This window comes from Xiphophorus couchianus, chromosome 1, assembly GCF_001444195.1.
Source record: "Xiphophorus couchianus chromosome 1, X_couchianus-1.0, whole genome shotgun sequence".
Classification (NCBI taxonomy): Eukaryota; Metazoa; Chordata; class Actinopteri; order Cyprinodontiformes; family Poeciliidae; genus Xiphophorus; species Xiphophorus couchianus.
Window position 1 is genome coordinate 925,244 of NC_040228.1, and position 26,996 is coordinate 952,239.

At 42.4% G+C, this 26,996-nt stretch overlaps 1 protein-coding gene across 10 annotated transcripts in view; it reads left to right on the forward strand.

Moving 5' to 3' along the window:
• agrn (agrin) overlaps positions 1–26,996 on the forward strand; it is a 440,494-nt gene that overhangs the window by 359,977 nt on the left and 53,521 nt on the right. For 9 of the 10 annotated variants that reach the window (XM_028022576.1, XM_028022603.1, XM_028022587.1 and 6 more), the window contains 6 exons: positions 826–950; positions 1,061–1,166; positions 8,578–8,949; positions 12,644–12,769; positions 21,472–21,599; positions 26,707–26,821. In XM_028022576.1, the coding sequence (XP_027878377.1) occupies positions 826–950; positions 1,061–1,166; positions 8,578–8,949; positions 12,644–12,769; positions 21,472–21,599; positions 26,707–26,821 (972 nt within the window). The remainder of the gene's footprint in view (positions 1–825; positions 951–1,060; positions 1,167–8,577; positions 8,950–12,643; positions 12,770–21,471; positions 21,600–26,706; positions 26,822–26,996) is intronic. The other variant, XM_028022641.1, reaches the window with a different exon arrangement.

Sequence of the window (26,996 nt, forward strand, 5' to 3'; positions counted from 1 at the left end):
GAAGAGCGTTTCTGTCTCTTATCTGATTTGTGGAGAAGCTTTACAGCAGCCACTCTTTCTTCATCTCTTCTTCACATCCATCAGCTTTATTGGCAGAGCAGGAAGTGGCTCCAGGATGGCTAATCAATAGTGATTAGGGAAATAGTGAAGTGTACAAAAGGCCTATGGACAACATATTACCCCTTGATATTTCTATTTGTCTGCATCTTGTTGGACCATCTCCAGCACTCACATGTTAGATCTGTGTGTCAGCACTATTGATTGCTTTTGATTAAAAATGCAAACCCGCCCTGGCGATTGCACCGAATAATAAAAAAAAGGAAAACAGTTGAAGGAAAGGTTAGCTCCTGCTGAGAGCCTGCAGCTCCTTGATTAAGATTCACCATCAGACATCGACTGGAAGTCAAACGCTTAATGAAGCCAGCAGTCCCAGCTCACCGCCACACACACTGCTGGGTACAGAGACAAGGTACTCCGAGGGTATGGCACAGTAAAGCATAAGGTGAAGCTGTAATAATAGAATACACACACACACACACAGGATGCCTGGCAGTTTGTGGGGAACTTTGTGGGGAACAAACTACCAGCAATAAGATAATTTTTCATGCAGTGTTTTTATATGATAAAATAATTAATAATCTAACAAAAGCTTTGTTAGATTTAAAAAAGATGAAAGAAGTGAGTTTCCTTATTCCTCTAAAAATACCGATTTTTCATTCCCATGTCATGATGGAAGAGTAGAACATAGCAATCATTGTATTGTTGCTCACCTCTGTCATCAGGCTGTTCAGAGGCAGTAAGAAATCAAACCTGTGTCCTCCACAGGCCCTGATGCCCCGACATCGTGTGAAGAGCTGCTCTGCAGTTATGGCGCCGCCTGCCTGGAGGAAAACGGCCAGGCCCACTGTCAGTGCCCGCCGACCGACTGCGACTTAAGAAACAAGACAAAGGTACGCCTTCCAAAGCGGCTAGGGGTTTGATCTTTTTGGGAGTGCCGGCGGCCTTGGGAGCTAACATGTGGCTCGGCTGCCATCCCTCCATCTCTGTCACTGTGGAGCAGGTGTGCGGCTCAGATGGGGTGACGTACGCTGACCAGTGCCAGCTGAGGACCATCGCCTGCAGGCAGGACAAGGACGTTACCGTGCAGCACTCTGGACAGTGCACAGGTGAGCCTGGGTGATTCCTCCATGCATCACGCCGAGCGTCGGCCAGCTGCTGTCAGGCTGCGCTGATGGAGTTCTGCTGTGTCTGCGCCACTACGGCTTTCTGTCTCACAACGTGTAATGACAAAAAGTAAAAGTTAATTTTAGCACATGCACTTACTGTCCATTACATTAGGTACGCCTGTTCAGTTAATTTCTAACGTAAACAGCTAATCGACCAAATCTAACAGTTAGCCTCCCAACCCGGTGGAGACAACTTGCTGAAGTTCAGACAATAGTTCTGGATGTTAGAAAGTGACTCAACTTATTACAACTAATCTAGACAGAATCCAATCCGAGATTCTCTTGTTGGCCCCCAGAGTGAAAGTTTGTGGCTCTGCCCTAAACCAGGTTTCTGATGCAGGTTAGCATGCCCAGTCAGTGGGGCCTGGCTATGTATTTAGCAGAATGTCTGTCTGGGTTTAGTTGCCATCTGATTTGCAGCTTGTGGTTTAGTGATGCAGTAAAGTGTGACATCATCTGATCGTCTCAAATCACAGGCTGAAATGCATGGGATGTTGAAATTGGATTGGTTTATTTTTTGCTGCTGATTGCTCATCTTAGAGCGATGCTGTGGTGCAGACGTTTCCCAGAATCCATCCTGCCTTTCAGTGTTTTGTGCTATATTGTCCGTTAAGGTGCTTGAAATCCTTGAAAATGCTTGAATTTCAATTGGGTACTTTCAAGGTTTGGAAAGTTCTGAGTTTCCAAATCAAGTCTTGAAAAGTGCTTGATAGTCAAACTACAGTGAACCCTCATTTTTTGCACGGGTTGCATTCTGAAAAGAACCTGTGAAAGGCGAAATCTGTGAAGTAGTTACCTTTATTTTTTACAATTATTATACAGCATAATTAAATACTCTACATTGAAAACAAAGAACAAAACCTGTTTTCAGGCCTAAGCATTTTTTTTACCCCTCCAGGGGGTCTTTTGTGGGCTCTAGTGTCCCTTATATGACAGTAGGCTGACAGGAAACGGGGAAGGAGAAGGGGGAAGACATGCGGCAAATATCGTCGGGTCCGGGAGTCGAACCCGCGACGGCCGCGTCGAGGACTCAAGGCCTCCAAATATGGGTCTCGCTAAACCCCTACGCCACCACGGCGCGCCAGGCCTAAGCATTTTAACAAACAGAACGCTTTCTTACAAATAACTACAGTAAAATAATCATTTTAATCATCAATACAAAGTACAGTAGGACAAATTGTGACTCGCATATTTCACTGTTCCTCTGATTGTGACGCTGCGGCCTGACTCTGCTCTCTGGTGGCTTTTTCTTCTGAAGCCTGTGGTGCAGGTGAGTTTTTTCGAGAGGAGAACATAGTTATCGGTAGTTGTTGTCACTCTTTTTTCTTCTGGGCAAAAATATTTGCCAAAATTTGCCAAGCTGTATTACGTATATTTAAATACCGTAACATTATTGGCACACAGGTAGAGAAGAAACGCGGAGACTGTTTAGCCAATCAGGACGCAGAACACGATGCACTGTGAAAAAAACTGCACAAAGAAATCTGCGAAGCAGCGAGGCCGTGAAAGGTGAACTGCGTTATAAGCGAGGGTTCACTGTACACCAGGGGTCTCAAACTCCAGTCCTCAAGGGCCACAGTCCTGCAACTTTTAGATGTGCATTTGCTGCACCACACCTGAATAGAATAATTAAGTCATTAGCAAGGCTGGGAGAACTGATCTACACAAGGAGGAGGTAATTAAGCCATTTAATTCCAGTGTTTCGTACCTGTGGCACATCTAAAAACTGCAGGTCTGCGGCCCTCGAGGACTGGAGTTTGAGACCCCTGCTGTACACAGTTTTATCATGAAGTTATGATGTTGAAAGTTGAAACCAGATATTTTCATACACCAAATAAAAAGACAGACACATTTTTTCCTCACTGTCTGAAGTTAAATCAAACCTCCCAGAAATTGTGATAAATGATAATATTGTTGTTGGAAACCGTTTTCAAATCAAGGTAAAGGTATAATAATGGAAGCTTGTGCTCTTACCGGCTAATAAACTACATTTGTATAGAACAATATTGATCTGCTGTTAGTTTATATTGTGATTAATTGATGAATGACTTATTGCGACAGGCCTCCTATAACACATGAATTCCTGTAAAACTGTGGCTGGGAATCCTCTGGCTGCGTTCTGCCAAATCTTTGTCAGAGTGTGATTGAAAATGTAGAAAACATGTGTAGGGTGGTGGTGGTGGTGGTGGGGAAGTAGCTCCTGCTCTCTTCTGTCCACATGTTGATGGACATTGTTCGGATCTTCGTAATGGGTGCTGGGATGGCGCCAAGGCTGCAGCTTGCATGCAGAGTGAAGATGTGGCGCAGCTGCCAGCTTGAATCTCAACAGGAATCTAGAAAAGAAACTGAGCCAGCTGTGTGTCTGCCAGGTGTGTGAAGGCTTTGTGGGGGAAAAATGTTCATTCACCTCATCACCATAGGAAACAGACCAAGTGACCCGAAAGTGTCAGAGATTGCTTTTTCACCAGACCCAAAGTTAGGACCGTATCCAGTGGAGGTGAGGACGTCATGATGGTCTAGGACAGGCTGGAGGTTTGGGAGCAGGGAGAAAATCAGAAACAGACCAGGCATGGATAAGTCCCAGAACATCTGGTAATTACACATCCAGTGCCGTGGGTGGGTTCAGCTGCGATAAGAGCCAAAATCCAGTCTGGTTTCTGATTCCTCTGTTGCCTGGCAATGGAGATGTGGGTTGTGTGTTATCTCTCACCTAGCATAGCAACACACGGAGCGCCGCTGTCAGCATGCTGTTTCAGTCCATCCAGCCCTGAGGAGACGGTGAGGATCAGAGGATCTGTTCATGTCTTCAATGGGAAGCGGTTGCATCGCAGGTTGCTGCTGTCAGATCTCCAGCTCATTTCACGTGTGGCTGGGTGCGAATTAGCATATTGCTCCGCCCATTTCCACACCGCAGCGCTGCCCGCTTTCCCTATCTGCTGTTTCCCCACGCCATTGCCAGACGCTCGGCGCCGCAGCGCACTAATGCTCAACAAGCTGCTCTGAGGTCTAGCACAGAGCCAAAGTGCCTAAACACCTGCAGATATTGATCCTCTTACATCGCTTCATCGTGTCACTGGAGACACTGGTGTGAAATAAAACGTTAAAATGTTGTAAGTAAAATGTTAAAATGTTAAAATGTTTGGACTGCAGGGAACTAGCCTCTGTAGTCCAAAAGCAGCCCTGGGGAAGAGGGAACTGGAAACCTCAGAGTACAACCTAAATTCAAAATGTGGTTCTCAAAATTTTAATTTGATCAATGTAGTATAGATAAATTGATTTTAAAACTGACTTGGTCTTATGTGGAGGTATAATTGCCCCACCTTGTTAGATCAAGAAAGAATTGAGACCAACCACATTTCATTTTATTAATTACTCCCAGGTAGGGCTGGACAATAAGTCAATAACAATATATAGGTGATCAATATTAATAGATAATACGTTTGATAGAATTTTCCCACCATTCTGGGAGATGTAGGCAGAGGAAAAGCCTTTAGCTGGTCAACCTCTCATGGCTAGCTAAGAAAGGTTGGTAGCACCCACTCATTTACTCTGGTTGCCCAGCAACAACCTGCTGAGTAATTTGCGCAGCAGCAGTTTCATGTTTTCACACCGAGCCTCATAACTGATTAGAAATCAACAACAATGATGTGGAGGGACAACTGAACAAAACAGGAAAGGTCATCCAGATATTTAAAACAAAAACTAATCAACAATTATCGACTGATATGAGATGGATACATTGTGATACATTTACAGTCTCCTTGCTGCCAGACATGTGGAAATCATTTAAACAGACCTTGTCTGACAGCATGAAGACAGCAGGATGTTCACAAAGCAAACATCCTGCCTCGATCAGAATCCAAGAACCGATGAGAAACAAAGTCCCAGGCATCCATCAGTCTGGAGAGCTTACAGTCAGAAAAACACTGAATCCTGGAGTGGCCTGACTACAAAAAATACTCCAAAAGCACATTGAGGAAGTTGAACAAAAGCCTAAAGTCCTGCAGATCTTCAGTTAAATAATCTAAAATTCCTCAGTAGAGGCTGAATTAAAGCAATTCTGCTAACAAGAAAGGTTCAAAATTCCTTCACAGTGACGTAAAAACCTTATGTTATGTTATAGCAAACAATTGTTTAAGTTGAAATTCCTATGAAACAAATTAGGTTTTCTTGTCAGATTAAAATACAAATACAGTGGTCTTCATATTAAATTCATCCAAAACTCTGAGTTAACTCAGAAATCCTGTAAAATTGAGTAGCAGCCACAGCGGCAGCCTCCAGTGGGGAGGCATTTGCACCGATGAGCAAATCACTGCTGGAAGAAGACGACCAGTGGGTTGCCACCGGCCCCGCCTCTCCCATCTGTCGGTATCACCTGTAGGTTTGCGGAGCATTGGCAGGAGCGGCGGACATATGCTGCTTACAGCCCTCATGTTGCGTGTTAGTCAGGGCTCTGCTGATTCCTCCATCCTACCTTCATGTTGGGAGTTTATCTCACATTGCTCAAACCCGTTTTCTGTTCTGACTTTTCACCTGCTGCTGCTGCTGCCTTTTTAACCCTTTTTATTGTCTGATTTAAACACTCTAGAGGTTGTCCAACTTTCCTTTGTGGTTTCCTTTCCTCCTGACATTGTGAAGATCTTAATAACCACCTTTCAGTAATAATATGGTAGAAAGCATGCTGAGAACACAGTAGTTCTGTTTCCTTCTCTCCGCCCTCTAACATTACCGTCCATTGTTCTTCCCAGAGGAAGCAAAGCAGCAGAAACAGCTAAATGGACTGGTAAATCCGACGTATCTGCTGAGACTTCTGGGATCTTTCAAACATGTGCTTATCTCTGCTTATCCCACATCATGAAGTTTGCTGCTGATATCCCACAAACATTTTTCTCTGGATCCATGCAGCCCCTCGACGCAGAGCTTGGCACCTGACTGACAGGTGTAGCCGAGGGGAAAGGCACGCCATTCCATCTTTCTTGGCGATAGCATCAACGCTCTTTGAACCGCGCTCTGAATCTCTCCCACCAGCAGTTATCTGTGCAGCTCTTAAAGCAGTCTCTCTGAGGCATTCTGCTGTCTCTGTAGGTATCACATTTCACACCTCGGTAAATAATTGCCGATCAACTCTGTAATTATAGCGCTGTAATTAAGTCTTACACATACTGTAGTGTTAGGCGAATCCTAATGAGGTGGAAATCTACGGAGCTGGTTTTCTTCCATCCTCTTGCTAAGATGCTTCTTCTCTCCCGGGATGTGAAGTAGAAAAATAACAATGTTGTCACTCCTTTCCTCAGCACGCCGCCCGCCCGCTCGTCACCCTCAGGAGTTTTTGTCCTATTTATCGTTCTTTCATCGCAGACAGTTTGTCCTTTTGCACCTGAGCTTTTTTGCATTGGTAATGATGGTCTCTTTACACAGAGGTTCTCCTCTTCCTCCTCATATGGAGTTGTATTTTTTTGTTGTTTTCTTTTTAAGCATTGCATACGTGTTTGTGTGCATGTGTTGACAGCGACGCGTTAGCGGTGCCGTTGATGGGGCTCGAGCTCTCTGCGAGCAGCAGCCTGCCATCTTTGAAGCCAGAGCAAAGCTGGCTTTTTTGCCCCATTTCTATCAATCATTCATCACCGTAGGCACTGGCTGTTGGTGATTAAAGCTTTGCTACTGCAGGGCAGCATTTGAATTTGGATATATAATTCATAGGCTTGCACACGATGCTGCATGTAGGTCTTCTGCCTACCTACACAAGCATATGTATAGGAATAGCATATTTGAGAGCTGGAGAAACTGAACTTGTGTAATTCAGTCTGTATCCCTCAGATGTGTGATTTCTTTCACATTTTGTCACAACTACGAAATATAATGTATTACCTTAAGACTACAGACTAACACACATTGGTCAACAAAAAGTGTGGGTGGAAAGCAATGGTGGGCACACCATCCATCCATCCATCCATCCATCCATCCATCCATCCATCCATTTTCTTCCGCTTTATCCGGGGTCGGGTCACGGGGCTAGCAGCTTCAGAAGGGAGCCCCAGACTTCCCTCTCCCCGGCCACTTCTTCCAGCTCCTCCGGGGAATCCCAAGGCGTTCCCAGGCCAGCCGAGAGACATAGTCCCTCCAGCGTGTCCTGGGTCTTCCCTGGGGCCTCCTCCCGGGGGGATGTGCCCGGAACACCTCACCAGGGAGGCGTCCAGGAGGCATCCTGACCAGATGCCCGAGCCACCTCAACTGGCTCCTCTCGATGTGAAGGAGCAGAGGCTCTACTCTGAGTCCCTCCCGGATGACTGAGCTTCTCACCCTATCTCTAAGGGAGAGCCCAGACACCCTACGGAGAAAACCCATTTCGGCCGCTTGTAACCGTGATCTCTTTCTTTTGGTCATGACCCAAAGCTCATGACCATAGATCATGGTGGGAACGTAGATCGACCGGTAAATCGAGAGCTTCGCTTTTTGGCTCAGCTCTCTCTTCACCACGACGGACCGGTACAGCGCCCGCTTCACGGCAGACGCTGCGCCAATCTGCCTGTTGATCTCTTGTTCCCTTCTTCCCTCATTCGTGAACAAGATCCTGAGATACTTAAACTCGTCCACTTGAGGCACACACTTAGACTCATTTTTTGTCGAGCATGTTTGCTAACTTTGAAAACATTTAGGCTATTTAGCTTCTACTAAAATTATTATTTCCAGAAGAAATCAGAAGCTAATTTATTTAGCTGTTTTATAAACTTTCCGTTGAATAAACTTTGATTTGTGGAGGCTTTGGGTGTCAACATGGTTGAATTTAGCTCTATGGTGTATCAGCAGTAGCTTACTGCTTAGGTGCTAATAGCATAGCTAATTTTCATTTAGCATTCTAGCTAACTTTGAAAACATTTAGCACACTTAACTTTGCATAAATACATTTTCTAAGATAAAGTCTAAAGGGCTAATCTAGTTTTATAAAGTTTTAGCACAACTAATGTCTCAGCCAGCAGTGTCTACCACTGATGGTGTCACCCTGAATATAACCTTTACCTTAGTAAAACATGGCAGAATTATGCTGTGGAAATAGTTTTCTGCTGCAAGGAAAGTTGATTGGAAATCTAATAAAATAATTTAATGTAAATAAAAGTGATAATACTCCTGGTGTTGCAAGACTGAACTGAGAGGTAAACATTCATCCATTGTTGCCTGGTGTGCGGGTGTGTGTGTGTGTGTGTGTGTGTGGTTTTATTGGTAAGCCTCGCTAGAAGACAGAGATTTTCATCTGGTCTCTTTAAGCTTTTATTAAAAGTGTAGCAAAATCAAACATTTCCATCTTTGCTCAGCCATTCATCCATTCCTTGCTTCCTCCCCTTCCCTTCACCAGAAAGCATCTCTGACCCGGCAGACCGACCCACCCCCAACCCTCCGCCCACCACCCCCGGCCCAGCCTCAACGGCCGTCATCACTACCACCCCCGACCCCTTCATCTCTAACATGGTGTATGCCATCCCGCCTCCAATGACGGGCCAGCAAGCGTCCATGGAGCCGCCCGACACCAACGCCGTCCTTTCCACCTCCACCCCCGGCCGCGTTCCATCCAACCGCATCCAGCCATCCGCCTCCGCCACCCCGAGCCCCCTGGAGGGCTCGGGCAGCGGCGACCCGAGCGGTGACGAAGAAGAAGAGGAGGACGGACTGGATGAGGATGTTGGTAGTGGCGTCCAGTCGGAGGCCAGCGGTTCAGACGATTCTGGCGGTAAATCACTGCTTTTCACTTCATTCTCCATAATCCTGTTAGGTGGGAGGTTGGGTTTATCTGCAGGGTTTGGAAAAATTCAGAATCAATCATTAGCTGACATCATAACACATTCATACCATCATCTGTTAATTAGAAACTAAAAATAGGAAGCAAGGCTTGTGTAATTGTATGCAAATAGATTTTGCTGGAGAAAAAACTTCAAAGCCAGACAGATGAGGAGAAGAAATCTTCACAATGCCGTTACTGTCTTTTTTTTTCAATTGCAAAATATGTATATCTCCATTTCAGACAGAAAGTATTTGCATGGTTCACTGTAGCTCCATCACCTGCTGTCTGTTTCCCCACTCCCCCTCCCTCTCTCCCCTCAGCAGCTTCACAGAGTAAAGCCAGGCTCTGTAAAATACACTCCCAGCACCACAAATAGAAGAGACCGCTGGGCCAAGTCTGTGGATCTCTGGAGCCTGACCCGACAGGCTGATGCCACTCCAAGGTCCAGCTGTGAGCGCTTGCAGCGCCATTGCTCCTTGTCACATGACTAGTCTGGAGTCTTTGCGCCTCCTGACTGTAACATCCAGCTGCTGCTTTTCCAGCCCAGGCTCTCCAATTAGACCTTCTTTCTTCTTTTATTCTTTCCTGATGTTGGGTCTCATCCATCCATCAGCATGGCTTGGCGACTCGCAGTGACAGGACAGGCCTAATGGAGTGGCATTGTGCTTCCTCCACGCCTGTTGACCAGAGGCTGAGCGGAGAGCAGGGAGCTGCTGTGAGGCACAGTGTGTGTTCAGTGGCTCTGCAGCTCAGGCTATACATTAGAATATCATGCAAAGCCGGATACTTCACCAAGTGAAACATTTTGTGGATTAATTCCACACACAAGATGGATGTTTGAAATGCTCCTTTATGTTAATTATTATGATGTTCCACTTACAGATAATAAAAATGACTTTTACATTCAGAATATCACATCAAACCATTTAAAAAAACATTTAACTCAGATATGTGGTCTCAATGAAAAGTATGTTTAACACCTGCTTAAAGGTTGTTATTTTCAAAAGTACTTTTAATCTGACCAACGGGCCTCACCTGAAAGCATATTCTAATTTATTTTATCTTTTTTTTTTTTTCTCCGAAGAGTTTTTGCGGTACTAGTGGCTCGTATTTTTTCTACAGTAGACAGACAGGAAGGAGGGTGGAAGACATGCGGCAAAGGTCGTTGGGACTGGGAGTCGAACCCGCGACGTCCGCATCGAGGACTAGGGCTTCCAAACGTGGGGCGTGCTAACCCCCTGCGCCACCACAGCACACCCCAATTTATTTCATCTTACTGTATGCATATGTATTTATAGTGCCTTGCAAAAGTAATCATACTTATTGAAGTTTTTAAATTTTACAACTTCAAACTGCCTGGGGATTTTTCTATTTCTGTGATGTAGAAACTGAAATGAAAGGAAAATTTGAAAATAGAATCTGCTGTAATTGTTTGTGTTTGGCTGTATGTTTCCATCATTCTGTGCATCTAGAGACTGAAACATCAACCTAGTTCGTCAGACTGTGACCTGTGACCTTTCAGTGGCTCTTAATAACTTTGTTCAGTAATCTAACAGAACTGAGAAGAGCTTTTTATTATATAAAGTAAAAAATAGACTTTCATCTAATATTTTGCTGCAGATTTTAACAACAGAATGAAACAATGGCATCTGGAGTTTTATTTTGTTGTTTTGATTTATTTTATGTGTTTTCAGGCTGAAACCAATAGGCTTTTTAAAAAATATTTTTCCTACCAATTGAGCTGTTCAAAACCGAACTATAAAGAAGAAACAGAAGTTTTTATGACTTTCTTTGTACAATAGTTTTTTTTGTCCTGGTTCCCTCATGTTTGTTGACCAGAGCTGAGTATTTCCCCCCCACCCCTGATCTTTCTGCTGTGCTCCTTCATGATGCCGTTTATTCTCTGACCAACATCTGACAGATGACAGGTCACTTCTGAAGACAGAAACTAAATATTGCTAAAGGGGCAGTATTATGTTTTTCAGCAACATAGAAACATTTTAGAGCAGTCAACTCACTTTCAGTGGTCATGAAAATGCTTTATCAAATATGATTTAAAAGAAATTTCACTTTGTAATTTAATGCCTTGAAATTGGGCCTCTGTCTCTTTAAGAAACTCCTGCCCTTTCTGAAGCTCATCTCAACATGGCTCTATTAACCCTTTAATGTTTTAACCAGTGTTTCTCAGCTCCTATAACAAGCTCAGCAGATGTTTGCCAATTGCTGTTGGCTAGTCTGAAGGAGCTGAGTGGGAGAGCTGCTCTGTGAGATGGAGCTAGGTCCTCCCAGACGTTTTGCACAGCTGAATGGTTGTCATGGAGATTAAAGGATTTCTCAGACATGCATGAAAGAATCAAAACAAAACTCCAGGTTTGTTTCTGATGAGGAAATAATATAACATTATGTAAAGCTCTAAAATGTCAAGATTACATAATACTGCCCCTTTAAGAACTATCAGAATAAAAGTCCAGATGTATCCCCAAACCTCCTATCTGTTAAAAAAGAAAGTCATCCATTATTTTCCTTCCGCTTCATAATTATGTGCTGCCTTGTGTTGCTCTGTTGCATAAAATCCCAGTAAAATATGTCACAGTTATAATGAGACAAATTTGAAAAGTTCAGTTTGTCTGAATACTTTTTGAAGGAAGGTGTGAACAAATGTGATTTTAACACAGATGCTAACAAGTAGAAAAGTCTGGTCTCTTGTGTTTTGTCCTGTTTATTTTTCTGTCTCTGATTCTTGTCTTGTTCAATTTGCACGTATGTGAATTTAAAGTCAGTCAGAAGTGTGTTTGTTTCTGTTTTTTTCTGACTCCCGTCTGTCTGCATCTGTGTGTTCACATCCTGCTCTGCTCCTGCAGCCCTTGCTCTCCTGCTCTGTTTCTCCTCTTCTTCATGCTCTGTAAATCTGTAGACCGCATTCCAACATGCGCCCAATAACCTTTCTTCCTCCCTCTTGCGTCCCTTGACCGTGAGACTTTGAGTAGGACGTCCCTGCCCCTTGATGTCTTTACGGCTTGTTTAGCTGCAAGCCTTTTCTGCGTGTGATCATTTCTAATCCCTGCGCGGCCGTAAACCGCTCTGCTTCGGCCAAGACCGGGTCCTGCGCCGCCAACAAGAGCGTGGACAGCGTCTCAGTCCTGGGGTAGAGAAAGTCTGACCGCTTTTATGTCCTTAATGTCTCCAGATTGCCAGATACACAGTGGCAGTAGCAGTAACAGGACACTGTAGGGATTTGTTCTTCTTTTTGATTTTTCTTGGACGCCTTGAGAGGAACTGCCAGCCAGTCAGCAGTTATCACACTCCCCTATCATTTAAAGCGCTCTGTGTGTGACATGACTGGCAACAGTGCCCATTAAGGGTTTTCTGCCTGACAAAATGAGTTCCAGCTGTAAAATCAGAACCCATGAAATGCCATATAATCACCCCTGACAGATGCCTCTTTCAGCGCTCAATCATTGGTCAGCAGACAGAGAAAAAAACGCAGAAACACCTGGAGGAGCAGGAGGAACTCAGCAAAACAAAAACAGCACACATCTTTTAGGTTCTAGTTTCAAGCTTCTCGGAAAAAGAATGATTTATATTCATGATTTTGTTGCTAAAGTTGAATGAATTTTTTATTAGGACTTTGTGTCACCTACAGGTTCGCCGGTGGCAGGTTCTGCTGCTGCCACTGCCGAGGAGAGGTCCTCCTGTGACAACACAGAGTTCGGCTGCTGTCCTGACGGAAAGACCCCATCCAGCACCCCAGAGGGTACCAACTGCCCCCGTAAGTCGACTATCGACATGCAGTGTCCTGAAGAAGAGCACTTCCACTGATCTCAGACCTGCTGTCTGTCTGCTCTGTTCAATAACTGTTTTTATTGAAGCATCTCAACAGATTAGTAGATAATTGAAAAATCAATTTCTATAAGTCTGTTCAGGAACTGTAGCTCCCATTACACACAGTCATTAAACACAGATTAATTTAGTTCATCCATGTATTCCTGTTAACCTCAAAACCCCAAATTCACCAAGCAAATGCCTGGAGGAACGGCTGAGCTCGTCAGGGAAACACTTCAGGCGTTAAGGTTTAGTACAGAGATGCTGTGTGAAGGCAGAGCATCAGAAAGAGCAGGAGCTTCTTAAAGGGACAGAGGCACAATTTCAAGACGTCAGTTTGCTAAATAGATAGATAGATAAATCTTTATTGTCATTGTCACAAGGACAACGAAATTCAAAGGGTGCCATCTGTCTCACAATTCACACACAACGCAAGGATCAACAAACAACTGGCAAAAAAAAAAAAAAAAAAGAACAGCCACATTCTCACATACATCATTTATGATGATTAATGGATGTTTTTGATTGCATTTAGTTTTGTTATTGCTGTCGGGTAGAAACTGTCTCTGAGACGGTTGGTTCTTGTTCTGATTGCTCTGTATCTTCTGCCTGAAGGCAGCAGTGTGAACAGAGAATGTCCAGGGTGAGAAGTGTCCTTTGTGATGTGTTGTGCTTTTCTTAGACAGCGGTCGCTGTGCAGGTCCTTCAGTGAGGGGAGAGGGCAGCCAATGATTTTTTGGGCTGTATTCACAACCCTTTGGAGAGCTTTCCTTTGAGCCGTAGTGCTGCTGTTATACCAGACGCAGATACAGTAAGTCAGTATGCTCTCTATGGAGCACTTGTAGAAGGACACCAGCAGCTTCTCCTTGATGTTGTTCCTCCTGAGGACCCTCAGGAAGGGTTCCTTCCACTCAACGTTTTGTTATTTTTACATACAGAAGTCTGTGAACAGCCATCGTCTTAAACAATTACCTTTGTTGTCTTCTCCTCCTTGTGGAGGACCAGCAGTGTTCTCCATGATTGTGAGGCTGAAACTCAACGTTTCTCTGATAAATTCCTTTTTTCTTTTTATCGGTAATATGCAAGATTTAAATTTTTTGATAAATTGAATATTGTCATGTGTGGAATGAATCTGTTTTAAACGGAATCACTGAGGCAGTTTAGTGGTATTGTAATGAAGTGAGATGTTCTTGAACATGCATTTGGTTCATAGTTCATGTCTGCTGCAGCTGGTTGACATTTGAATGATTTAATCAGATTAAAGCAGATTGTTGCCCCTCTGTGTTACATCAGTGCTGCTGAGTGTTGCTTATTTTGCCACAGATGATGATGAATTGAGCAAACACTGATGAATGTTGAGCATGCGTGTGCAGCGTGACCTTCAGTTTACGATGCTCCAAATAAAATAGAAAAACAGCCTGGTGTTAAGAGAAGAGCTTATGATCAATAAAGTGAAGCAAACCACATCAAGGGCAAACCTGGGTCACTGTTGGCTGGGTCTGGGGAATTCCTGCCACCGTCTCTGTGGGTTTTAAAGCAGAGGTCCTTCTTATATTTTGTTTTTATGTAAACAGACGTTTTGCATGTTGAGTGAAGGAATTTTTTTGCCACTCCATCTGCTTCTAACAGAGAGAACAGGTGGTCTGTTTTGACTCTGCACATTTTAAATCATCTGATTTCTATACATTAAATTCTAATTGACAGCTGGTTGGAGATGTTGTTGTCTTAATGAAGCTTGGTTTGATATAAACACATTTACATCTGCCCACCATGATGTTTTCATTTTCAGTGATGCATTTCAGTGGCTTTTATTTCCTGGTGATTATTTAACAAATAGTTTTAATGAGTTGTACCAGTTTGAATTAACTGCAGATTTGAGGGATAGTTCTGTCTCTTCTTGTCTTGAATTCATTTAAATTGGTTGGTTTTCATTCATATGTTGAGCATGTTTCCAGTCAGCATGTTGAACAGGTTTGAGCAGAAGCCTCATGTTAACCTGCTGGTTTGTGTCTATTGGGGATCATTGTCCTGCTGGAACAGCCAGCAGTATCAGACACACAACCCTAACCTTCACTCTCTGAGAGGGCTTATTCAGATTAATCATGATTAATCGATTATTGAAATAATCGTCTACTAATTTAGTAACCAATGAATCATTAACTGGACTATACAAACTCAAAAAATCAATTTGGCTGAAAGAGCAATACATCCTCAGCACTGATTCAGCCAAAACTGTCAAGTGTTCTACCCATAACTCTTTTAATGGCAAAGTTTATCTTCACCTGGTTCAAATTATATAAAAACAAAATCTCCTATTAATCACTTTTTGCTATCCAATTATTAACCAGTTAATTGGTTAATAATTGTGGTATTAACAATACCACAAAGAGTTAATCATCTCTCCACTACACTGATGTTAAGCCAAGCAGAAAGCTGAACTTTTGACATGTTGATGTTTTGCTACAAATGATTGAGCATTCACTATAGAACGTAACAAAAGGCTAATTTTTGTATTTAAAAAAGGACATGAGCTTGTAATGTCATATGCTCAGATTTTGCCAGTCGCTGAGGAGCAGACGGTCGAGTGGTCATCGATCCAGATATGAATGGAGAGGGATCAACGTTACGAGTTTACCACAGTAAATTCAAACTTCTTCACCCAGAGAAAAACAACTATTCAAATCCATCTCTTAAGGCCTAAATTATAGTAAACTTCCATGCACATCATGAAATCAGACAAATGTTACATTTTGGTGCCACTTTACTCACTGCGGTCCTGTGTTTTGGCTTCCATGTGTCTCTGCTTTGCCTTTCATTCAGCTCTTCTTCATCCCTGGGTACTCACAGATACTTTACCTTCACCATCGGCTGCCTGAGCCGCCTCTCACTCTTTCAGCCTCAGCCGAGTCAATCTCAAACCACTCTTGCATCAGCTCATTTCTCTTTGGAGTTGAGCGCAGGGAGAGCCAAGAGACTACCAGAGGGCGAGCAGCGCCGTTGTACCAATCAGTGCTTTCTGCCACAGCCCATTCATGAAGATAAAGGGCTTCTTTTTCCCACTCTTTGCCTCTCCAGCCTTTGACTCCCTCCAGCTCCCTGCCTCAATCTGTCCCCGGTGCTGGGTTATTTGACGGATTGTGAAAAGAGGGATTCTCTCGGCTCCCGGGGGAGCTCTAGGTCATGACTTGCGAGAGTCGAGGCCACAAATTAGAGCGAGGAGTTGCATTTCTGGCGCGCGGAAGGTCCGAGAGCCTCCCAGTAAACCAGCAGAGTTTATAGCCATGACATGATCTCAAGACGCGACCTTCCATGTTTGTTTCATCCGCAGAATTTATAGCTAAACAAACACGAGGTTCAGTGACCTTTGACTTTGGGTGAAAGCAGGTTTTAGCTGAAAGATGAACATTACAACAAATCATCCCAAAGCTTGTAAATATTTATCTCGGCAAACAAAAGACGGTACAGCAGCGATCAATACTTCATTCAGCTCAAGTGTTCCCAATAAATTCAGGCTGAGCGATTGATTGATCAATACAGCTGGATCTTTTTCCCCTGTAAGATGGCCTCGGGTGATCTTCCCCTCATTAGTAATGAAATGACACATCCCCGAATGCTTCGGCTGCCGTCTCATCAAGCATTGGCATCTCTGCTACAGTGACAGAAGAAGGACTAATTATTTATTGTTCCACATTTTATTGAGACATCAAATGCTGAAATTAACGCTGAGAGTCTCGTTTTGGGCATTCGCCGACCTTGGAGAGTGTAAACTGTGGAAATCTTTCCCCCCATTTTGTTTCCTTACAACCACAAGCTTGAATGATTTTATTTGGGTTTTATGTGAACAAAGTCTGGAACGGTTGTGAAGAGAAAAGGAAAAGTTAAAATCTTTTGAGGCTTTCCACATCTACAGAGTAAAATGATTGCAGAATAAGTCAACCTTAGTCAGTCAGTTGAAATTTGGCAATAGATTCTTAGGGCATTTTCACATCTGATAGTTTGGTTATCCCTGTTGGATTGGGGTGAAAACTGCAGCATTTGTTACATGTCAGCTGGTGTGGTTCTCTTTCACGCTGCTCCATGTCAAACATCCAAACCAATTAAAAAACCTGTTCCCCTCCTTGCCTGTGGGGGCGCTGCACCAAGAACTGCTCAAAGAAACAACACAAAAGCCTCTAAAGAAAACGAGCAACTTCCTTCTTCACAAAATGTGAACAAATATGGATTGGATTATTATTCTGGATTGAATTATTCTGCTATTAAAGCAGAATAATCCAGTCCAGGTTTGAAGTGTCTAGGTGTTGTAGTTTTTAAACTAGAGTCGATTAAAGATGCAGAAGGTAGTGAAAAATTTGATGGAATCTCGCTTTAGCCATTTCCCAAATAGGAAGCTAGAAATGGAAACCAACTTCAGCTTCGTGTCAAATATTGGAGCATTTTCATATTCATATGAAAAGTAGCAGCGTATTCCTTTGTGGGATGGTAGACACTTCTCCCTGAGCTGGCTGCTGATTGTGCTTCATGACGCCGTTTGTTCATTAACAACATTAACAGAACAGCTGAAATTATATTGATACCAAACTACTCTTTATTTGGTTCCTCTAGCGTACAGGTCTCAAACTCCAGTCCTCAAGGGCCGCTGTCCTGCAGTTTTTAGATGTTCCACAGGTACAAAACGCTGGAATGAAATGGCTTAATTACCTCCTCCCTGTGTAGATCAGTTCTCCAGAGCCTTGCTAATGACCTAATTATTATATTCAGGTGTGGTGCAGCAGAGGAACATCTAAAAGTTTCAGGACAGCGGCCCTCGAGGACTGGAGTTTGACACCCCTGCGTCTAGCGGCACTTTGGTTTGCTGTACTCTGTTAAAGGGTGTCAGAGTAATTTCCTTTTTTATCTGTAAAAGAGTCGAAAAGCCATATATTTCGTTGATTCCACTTCAACTTACCCAATAAAATACATTGAAATATATGGTTATAATGTGACAAAATGTGGAAAGGTTTCTGAGCTGTGTAGTTTGGTTTTTATTCGTCTGTTTAAAAACCGATGTAATTCTGTTTCCTTTTAACAAGGTGTTTTATATGGACGTAATAGACAATTTTCATTTCTGTTGCATTATTTGACCTTAAGTTCTACTGCAGCATGCTAAACCCATCCAACGCCATCTTGCAGATCCATTACCTTTTACAGTTCACTACAATCTGATAGGCGAACAGCTCCGTCCCTCCTTTCTTCCCTCTCTTCTTTATATATCTTTCTCTCTTTACATCCTTTATGGAAGCGGCCTGGAAAATCGCCCCTCTATTCGTCTTTTTCCCAGATTAAATGTCCGAGGCGACTCGACGTTCCCTCGCTTTCTTTACCGTCTCCAGGCCAACCGAAGCGCGGCCATTTGACTCTGCTTTATGGCCGCCGTCACATCCTGGATCGATGCACGCTGCCCTCGGTCGCGCCGTAAGCCGCCGGGCTGCGCGTCCCTTCTCGTTGCGGTTTATACCAGACTGTGTCAGCCGTCGGTCTGCCAGCATTAAGGAGACAATTACGGCTATCTCTCATGATAATCATACAAGTGCTCTTCCCCGTACTCTGTGCCGTTGCTCAGGCAGGGGCAGCGATGATTGATTTGGGCAATTTGTTCTGCTGATTACAAGCGGCATGGATCCACGGCACCGCCACCTTTCGCGATACTCTTCACTCGACATACACGCACGCACACACAAAAACACCCTCTCGCTTTATTTCAAGCCCCCTTCTCGCAGCACTAGCATGAAGAGGGCATATAAAAAGTTGATATATGTTGGACAACACAGCACTCCAAGGTTGAGGCTCTCTTCATGGGAGAAGGGCCTATTCAAAGCACCTTCAGGCTATTTTCTCCTCACCATGTCTGTGCCTGCTTTGTGTATTTACAGGGTTGGCCCAAGCCTTTCTCTGGCCTAAGCAGAATTTCATTTGGGCCCCTATAGCAAAACCAGATCCTTCTGATTCCTAAGCTACTCTGTGTGTGTAACATACCTGCTATCATTAGCATTAGCATCATCTGTAATTAGCTTACATGGTACCTGTGTTATTATGGCTGTTGATTTTAACCTTACAGGCGTAGCAAACTAAGAAAATGGAATTTTGAACTGCAGAGTGGTATTTAAATGAGCCGTATTTTAATTATTTAAAAGTAACATCAGCTGATAAACACTGGATTTAAAGTAAACAATTAAATAGGTTGATATATTTCCCCAACAGGAAATGATTAGTATTTTATTTGTGTAAGACCTATAAACATAATACTGCAATAGTTTTTCCATGTGTATTAGCATTTAGTGTGTATTACTCAGTGTTGTTTTAAGTATATATACAGTACAGACCAAAGGTTTGGACACACCTTCTCATTGAATTCAATGAGAAAGTGTGTCCAAACTTTTGGTCTGTACTGTATATATATATATATATATATATATATATATACAGTTAGGGCCAGAAATATTTGGACAGTAACACAATTTTCGCGAGTTGGGCTCTGCATGCCACCGCATTGAATTTGAAATGAAACCTCTACAACAGAATTCAAGTGCAGATTGTAACGTTTAATTTAAAGGGTTGAACAAAAATATCTGATAGAAAATGTAGGAATTGTACACATTTCTTTACAAACACTCCACATTTTAGGAGCTCAAAAGTAATTGGACAAATAAACATAACCCAAACAAAATAGTTTTTTTTCAATATTTTGTTGCGAATTCTTTGGAGGCAATCACTGCCTTAAGTCTGGAACACATGGACATCACCAAACGCTGGGTTTCCTCCTTCTTAATGCTTTGCCAGGCCTTTACAGCCGCAGCCTTCAGGTCTTGCTTGTTTGTGGGTCTTTCCGTCCGAAGTCTGGATTTGAGCAAGTGAAATGCATGCTCAATTGGGTTAAGATCTGGTGATTGACTTGGCCATTGCAGAATGTTCCACTTTTTTGCACTCATGAACTCCTGGGTAGCTTTGGCTGTATGCTTGGGGTCATTGTCCATCTGTACTGTGAAGCGCCGTCCGATCAACTTTGCAGCATTTGGCTGAATCTGGGCTGAAAGTATATCCCGGTACACTTCAGAATTCATCCGGCTACTCTTGTCTGCTGTTATGTCATCAATAAACACAAGTGACCCAGTGCCATTGAAAGCCATGCATGCCCTTGCCATCACGTTGCCTCCACCATGTTTTACAGAGGATGTGATGTGCTTTGGATCATGTGCCGTTCCCTTTCTTCTCCAAACTTTTTTCTTCCCATCATTCTGGTACAGGTTGATCTTTGTCTCATCTGTCCATAGAATACTTTTCCAGAACTGGGCTGGCTTCTTGAGGTGTTTTTCGGCAAATTTAACTCTGGCCTGTCTATTTTTGGAATTGATGAATGGTTTGCATCTAGATGTGAACCCTTTGTATTTACTTTCATGGAGTCTTCTCTTTACTGTTGACTTAGAGACAGATACACCTACTTCCCTGAGAGTGTTCTGGACTTCAGTTGATGTTGTGAACGGGTTCTTCTTCACCAAAGAAAGTATGCGGCGATCATCCACCACCGTTGTCTTCCGTGGACGCCCAGGCCTTTTTGAGTTCCCAAGCTCACCAGTGAATTCCTTTTTTCTCAGAATGTACCCGACTGTTGATTTTGCTACTCCAAGCATGTCTGCTATCTCTCTGATGGATTTTTTCTTTTTTTTCAGCCTCAGGATGTTCTGCTTCACCTCAATTGAGAGTTCCTTTGACCGCATGTTGTCTGGTCACAGCAACAGCTTCCAAATGCAAAACCACACACCTGGAATCAACCCCAGACCTTTTAACTACTTAATTGATTACAGGTTAACGAGGGAGATGCCTTCTGAGTTAATTGCAGCCCTTAGAGTCCATTGTCCAATTACTTTTGGTCCCTTGAAAAAGAGGAGGCTATGCATTACAGAGCTATGATTCCTAAACCCTTTCTCCGATTTGGATGTGGAAACTCTCATATTGCAGCTGGGAGTGTGCACTTTCAGCCCATATTATATATATAATTGTATTTCTGAATATGTTTTTGTAAACAGCTAAAATAACAAAACTTGTGTCACTGTCCAAATTCTGGCCCTAACTGTGTATATATATATATATATATATATATATATATATATATATAAAATCATGCTGGCCTGGTGCTGTTGGTGGCCCCCTGGTGGTGTGGGGGTTCTAATCAGCTGCTCGGCTCTCATATGCTTTTTGCCAGCTCTGTGTGTGTATATGTCTGTGTGTGTCAAGTTTGTTCTGTGTCTAACCTGCTGTTTCTCTACCCAGCCTTCTATGCCACAGCCAGCTTTTGGGATGAGTCTGGATCTGGTAAAACTGGACCATTTTCCCTGTTTGCCTTCTCTTCTGTCATATTTCCACTCTTCACCTCGTCCTCCTCCACTTCCCTTTCTTAATCTTTATCGGTCAAACTGCAGAAGCACCCCTCTGGGGCGATCAGCAGCTCCCTCACTAACACCGCCCACCCCGTCAGACACACACAAACTCACGATCCATCACTCACCCTGACCTGGCACTGCCCCAGAAACCAGCAGCACCATGTGAAGGCAGAGACTATGATGGGAAAAGCTGCATGCGCTCTAAATGTCTCACCTCATCTCTTTCTGCCTTCAGCCACCATGAAGTTCTCGGGCTTCCTGCACCTCGACCAGGTGGATGACCAGGAGATTTTCTACACCCCTGAGATGGAGGACCCCAAGTCTGAGCTGTTTGGAGAGACAGCCCGCAGCATAGAGAGCGCCGTAAGTCCAAAAGCGCTGTTCGTATTCAGAGTTCAGGCCAGGAAGCATTTCTAGCTGATTTGCACCGTTGACTTTTTATGATCTGTTTTTGGATAAACTCTTCTGCTAGTGTAAACAGTTTCCCTGAACTGTATCCTGTTTAACTTCACTACTTAATCTCTTATAATGTGGTTTATTCAAAAAACAAAGTGACAATGTGAAGATAAAACGTCTAACATACAGAAAAAACTCATTTCAATGAAATATTTCAGCACTCCAAAACAATATTTTTAGTTACTTTTGTTGAGAGTTTTTATTTGGGTGTAAGGGCTCTCCACCCAGGGCATCATGGTTTGGACACGCCAGAAAAATGTTTAAAAATCTGAAGTATTTGGACCAAATAATCCAAAATTAACCAGAGACTTTGTAAAACACAAAATCTATTTCTAAATGTGTATTGTAACTATGGAAACAGAAAAGCAACATTTTAATTGCTCCTTAAGGCTTTTTGGACCACTTAGAATTAGAAAAACATTTAAACTGTATGATAAAGAGCTGGACTAGAGTGTTCTTATGCTGACTACTGTTTGTGAAACATTGATCAGTATGTCAAGAAAAATAAAGATTTTCAGTTTTCGTACTTCAGATTCACTAAATTGTGATAATACTTAAACAGATCAAACTTGGACTTATAATATTTTATGTTACTTCCACTGTGTATATACTGTATATATATATATATATATATGTCGTAACTTGGCACCATTGGCGTGTTACAACTCATCTAGGGATGGCCAGATCATAACATGAAGGATCCGTCCTCTTCAGATCTCAAGCAGCTGACACACACATAGATGTACATTTTATAATGTTATTTATTTTTTAAAAAATTATTTTTGACTGAAATGTTACAACAAGTGGAGTGCATGGCTTCAGAGTGAGCTATGGTGCCGAAAACAATAAACAAAAGGAAACTATCTGAATATTAACCAGAACTTACCTGTTTGAAAATAAAAAAACCAAATGACAAAAACTTTCCTCCCTAATTAAGAAAAACATGAGTAAACTAAACGGCCGCTCAGTCCTACAAACTCCAAGCACTTTTACAAGGTGTTTAACAGGCAAACAGTGTGGCTGGTGGAGATGAGCTGAGGATGGATGGCAGGAAGTCTACGTCAGCAGCTTTTATAGCCGTCACCTCCAGGGGGCCACCAATTGGACGTCTCCATCGTCTTCTGGGAGCCAATCAGGGATAGGCATCTGCACACTCATGTTTACATGATTATATTTACGACGCCAGTTGTAACAGGCGCACAAAGCAGTTTTTGTTTTGGTTACTATAAAAAAAATCAAATCTTATTTTTAAAATGTTTTTTTTTTAGAATAGGTCCTGCTGGGTGTGTGTGTGTTCTACTGTGTTCCACTTTCCAAGTAACCATTTTTAGATTGTCAGCCTCTACAGGGAAAGCAAACATGAGTTAAATTCAGCAGGTAACATGCACGATGACAGGTTTTAGAATAAAAAATCCCTGTCCTTGTTCTGAGCTGGTTCTGCTGCCCTCAAGTGTCCAAACTGTCACTGAGGCCACAAGAGGAAGGAAAAAACAAAGACTTTTCTGCAAATGTTTTGTTTTCCAAGAATGTTCTTGTCAAGAGGCCAAAAGCCTCTGAAACAAGATTCAAAGTGCCTCGACACAATAAAGCTCCTTGCGGAGTGGCTTTCTAATCCAATTCCTTCCGTTCTTTCAGGCAGGTATCACAGCGCATATTACAGACTTGACACCTCTGAAGCTGCTGAGTAATATTCTCCCACGCTCAGCTGAAGCAATTTTTCTGCTCCAATACATCTGATATAAAAATAACAATAATGAAAAAAGGACAGGGGACAAAGAAAGAAAATGCATTTGGTCAGAGGACATACATCAAAGGACATGCCCTGCCTGATATCTAGTTTTTAATAAGAAGGAGAACAGTGACAATCTGTTGCATCAGGTGATCTGTGCTGAAGATTATGTATAGCAATTGAACCCCATTTTTTAAGACCAAAGTAGGTGGGGAAGAAAAGAACCACAGGCTTTTCACAGCATCTCGGTTTATTTCTGCTATTCTTCTCATATTTTTCCTCTTCTGAATATCACTTTACTGCATATAGATGATTAATTAGAAAAATCTTTGGCAATGTTTGTATGAAGAGATGCTCTTCAAGCTTAATAAGACCCCAACTGGAAGAAAAAACCAACATCTTTCTGCAGAATTGTGCAGTTGCTTGCCAAACAAATTTACAATACCCAAAAGCGGTTTTCCATGCGAGATTAATTAGGCTTTTTCTGCTTTTTATAAAAATTCAAACATTATTTTTGGATAAATCCGAGCATCAAACTGTTGGATAGTCATGCTGTTAGAAAGCTGAGCCAGACAGCCACCATAATCACAGTTTGGCCACTGATTTCCTCCACTGTCCGTTTCCTCTGTGACGATCCGGGGCCTTACTCCTCACATGAAACGGGAACCTGTGTGTAGGCATGTGTGGGTGTGTCTGTAAGTGCTGTTCACATGTACCAGCTGCTAAATCAGTGTCACCAGCCCCCACTGGGACATAATCTGCTGCCTCACAGCGGTGTGTGTGTGTGCTCGTTAACAGTCTCAGCCTGTGGGTCTCTTGAAGCCCTGTATGCTACTTGACAGCATCCAACGCCCTCCTCTACATCTTGCAGGACGACCACTGAGCACACACTATACTTACACAAATGGACTTAGCGCTAGCAGAAGGCGTGCAAAGTCACAAAGTGGCTCTTTACTTGAAAAGAGTCAAGCTGTGGCACAGCTCTTTAAAAAACATGAGAATGTGCTTTTTCAGAGATAAATAAAAACGTTTGTGAGGACAGGAGTGAAGTGCGTACTGAGGGGAAGTTTGTGTACACTGACTCCATCGCTAATCCAGCTTTGGAGGGTTTTACTGCCTAATTTGCTGTCACACCTTCACAAATCTGAGGAGTTTAGTGTTTGCAGAAAATATTCTTGAGCGCGCTCAACAAGACCAGCAAATGTTCCTAATCGGCAGTGCGAGTGAACTGCCAGTTTAAGTGTCATTACTGACGGTAGAAATAAGATCATTAAGCTTTAGTGATGCATTTATTCTGATGTGCTCATCAGCTGGAGCAAAATGTGCTTTGTATATTAAATTGTATTGCTGTATTCAGTCATGGGCTTGTATTAGGTTTATATGGATCAGGTTGGGGTAAAAATGGCCCATTTTGACTAGTAATTAATAATATTATGAAGAGATTTAAACAAAAAATGGAAAAATTCATTATCTAACTTTGTGTTTGTAACAGAAATGCAATAATTGTTCTGAGTGCTGTAAATGTCGTTAATTGATACAGATATAATTAAGTTGTTGTTTTGATTTTGATAATACACTTAAGCAAATATACAGAATAACAACACAATATAACTACAGTCGTGGTTTTCTGGTAGTAATTACATGAAGAATGACTCTCTAGCCTTTCCCTGTTCTGCTCTTTACAGAGTAACAAAGGTACAAAAATCCCTTTTTAGCTGTTTAGTTAAACAGCTAAAAAGGGTTAGGGTAACCCTCCGCCATTTTGCTGAGGCAGAGGGCAGTCAGCTACTCCACCATTTACTGCTAGTTAGCTAGCTGATAGCTTGCTAACGTACCGATCTGAAAACACAGCTGACTTCTTCTAAACATTCACAAATTAATTTATCTTTCTGTATAAGGGGAATTTGTTTTTAAATCATAGCAATGTGTGGGAAGGTGGAGAATCCTTCATTGTAAACAGATGAATTATGCAACGCTACTTAAGGCTAGGCGCCTGACTACGGCCAAATATAACAAATGGCGCTCAGATAGATTCGGCTATGGAGCCCATGGGTGTGAATAAAATACCATTAGACAAAAGTATGTTTAAGTTATTGTATTCAACTTGTTTTTTTCTTTCATATATATATATGAAGATATGCAATAATAATAATATTTATAATAACAGTGATTTTCTATAATATAACCAAAAACACAACAAGGAAAAAAAACAAGCACTCAGCAACAAAACAATAAACCCTGATGTCACCCAAGAGTTTCTATTTTGGTCCATTCATGAATCCAAGGTGATCAATAGTCCATCAATCAATATCTGATTGTTTTCTTTTTTTTCAAGATCCAGAGCAAATAGGTCCAGAATGAAAAAATAGCTTGGTTCATTTAAATCCTACCGCGAAGCTGCGGTGATCCGGTAGCTCGCCATCCTGACGTGACACAGGGGGTGGGAAAAAACCTGACCGTCGAGCGGTCGACAGGAAACACCCAATTTAATCCTTCGGCCCTTTTAGTAAGCCTCGATCCAGCCGTATTCTTCTATAAGTTTAGAAGACGCCGAGACGAGCAGCTGGCCACAGCGACAGCAGCAACAGCGATTGAGATCCGAGTCACCTGTGACCCGTAACTTAAAGGGTGCTGTCAGTTTGACCCGCCAAAATAAAATACGGGTTCCTTATTTTGTGCAGGTTACAATTAACCATTAGCTGAACAGGCTAGTTTTTGCTAGCACCTTAGCATTCAATGTACTGTAGATTAAAATTCATGAGATTAGGATAATAGAGACTTTTTTCTTTGTTTTTATTTTGTGTTACCTGGACAATAAGTATAAGTACAAATATTTTCATATTTATACTTATAAATATTTTCATTTTTAGAATAAAAATTGCAACTTTTTCAGTTTATTTTGAAGATTTGGGGCTAAAGGAGAGCTTATTATGAAAGTTAGCTTTAAAAGAATAGCTAGTCTCTTTGAGTAGCTCAGCCGGTTACATTGTACACACCGAGTCATTGTAGGAAAAACCAATCAGAATGTCAAGGTAGCTTGGCATTTATCTTTGCTGCTCCTGGAAACCTGCTCCTAAAATTAATGTCACCTCAGGCAGCTAAATGTCAATTTGTGCTCCCACACCCAGTGGCCTTCTTCCCTGCAAACCAATTTGAGAGGCAGTCTTTCTTCTTTCCAGATAGTGAACAGTATTGTGGAATTAAAGTGTGGAGCTCATTACTGTGCTCATTTATCATCTGTTGTCTCCATCAGTCTTTAAGCTGCTTTCATTTTCTGCATAACAGCTCAATGAGATGTTCAGGAAGTCACAGGTGCACAAGGACTTCATGGGAGTTCGAGTACGTCAACTGGCTCCAAGCGGCTCCATTATGGCACTCGTGGAGGCCCATTTCAGACCCGGTGAGAAAATTACATGTGCAAAACACAACAGACTCAAAATAGGAAGAGAAAGGAAAAAATACATATATTTTTATGAAAGCATAATCTTTCTACACATTTCATTTATTTAAAAAATAATTAGCTTTTCATGATTCAGCTGTTCTGGCACCTAAATTTAGATTTTTCTTTACTACAT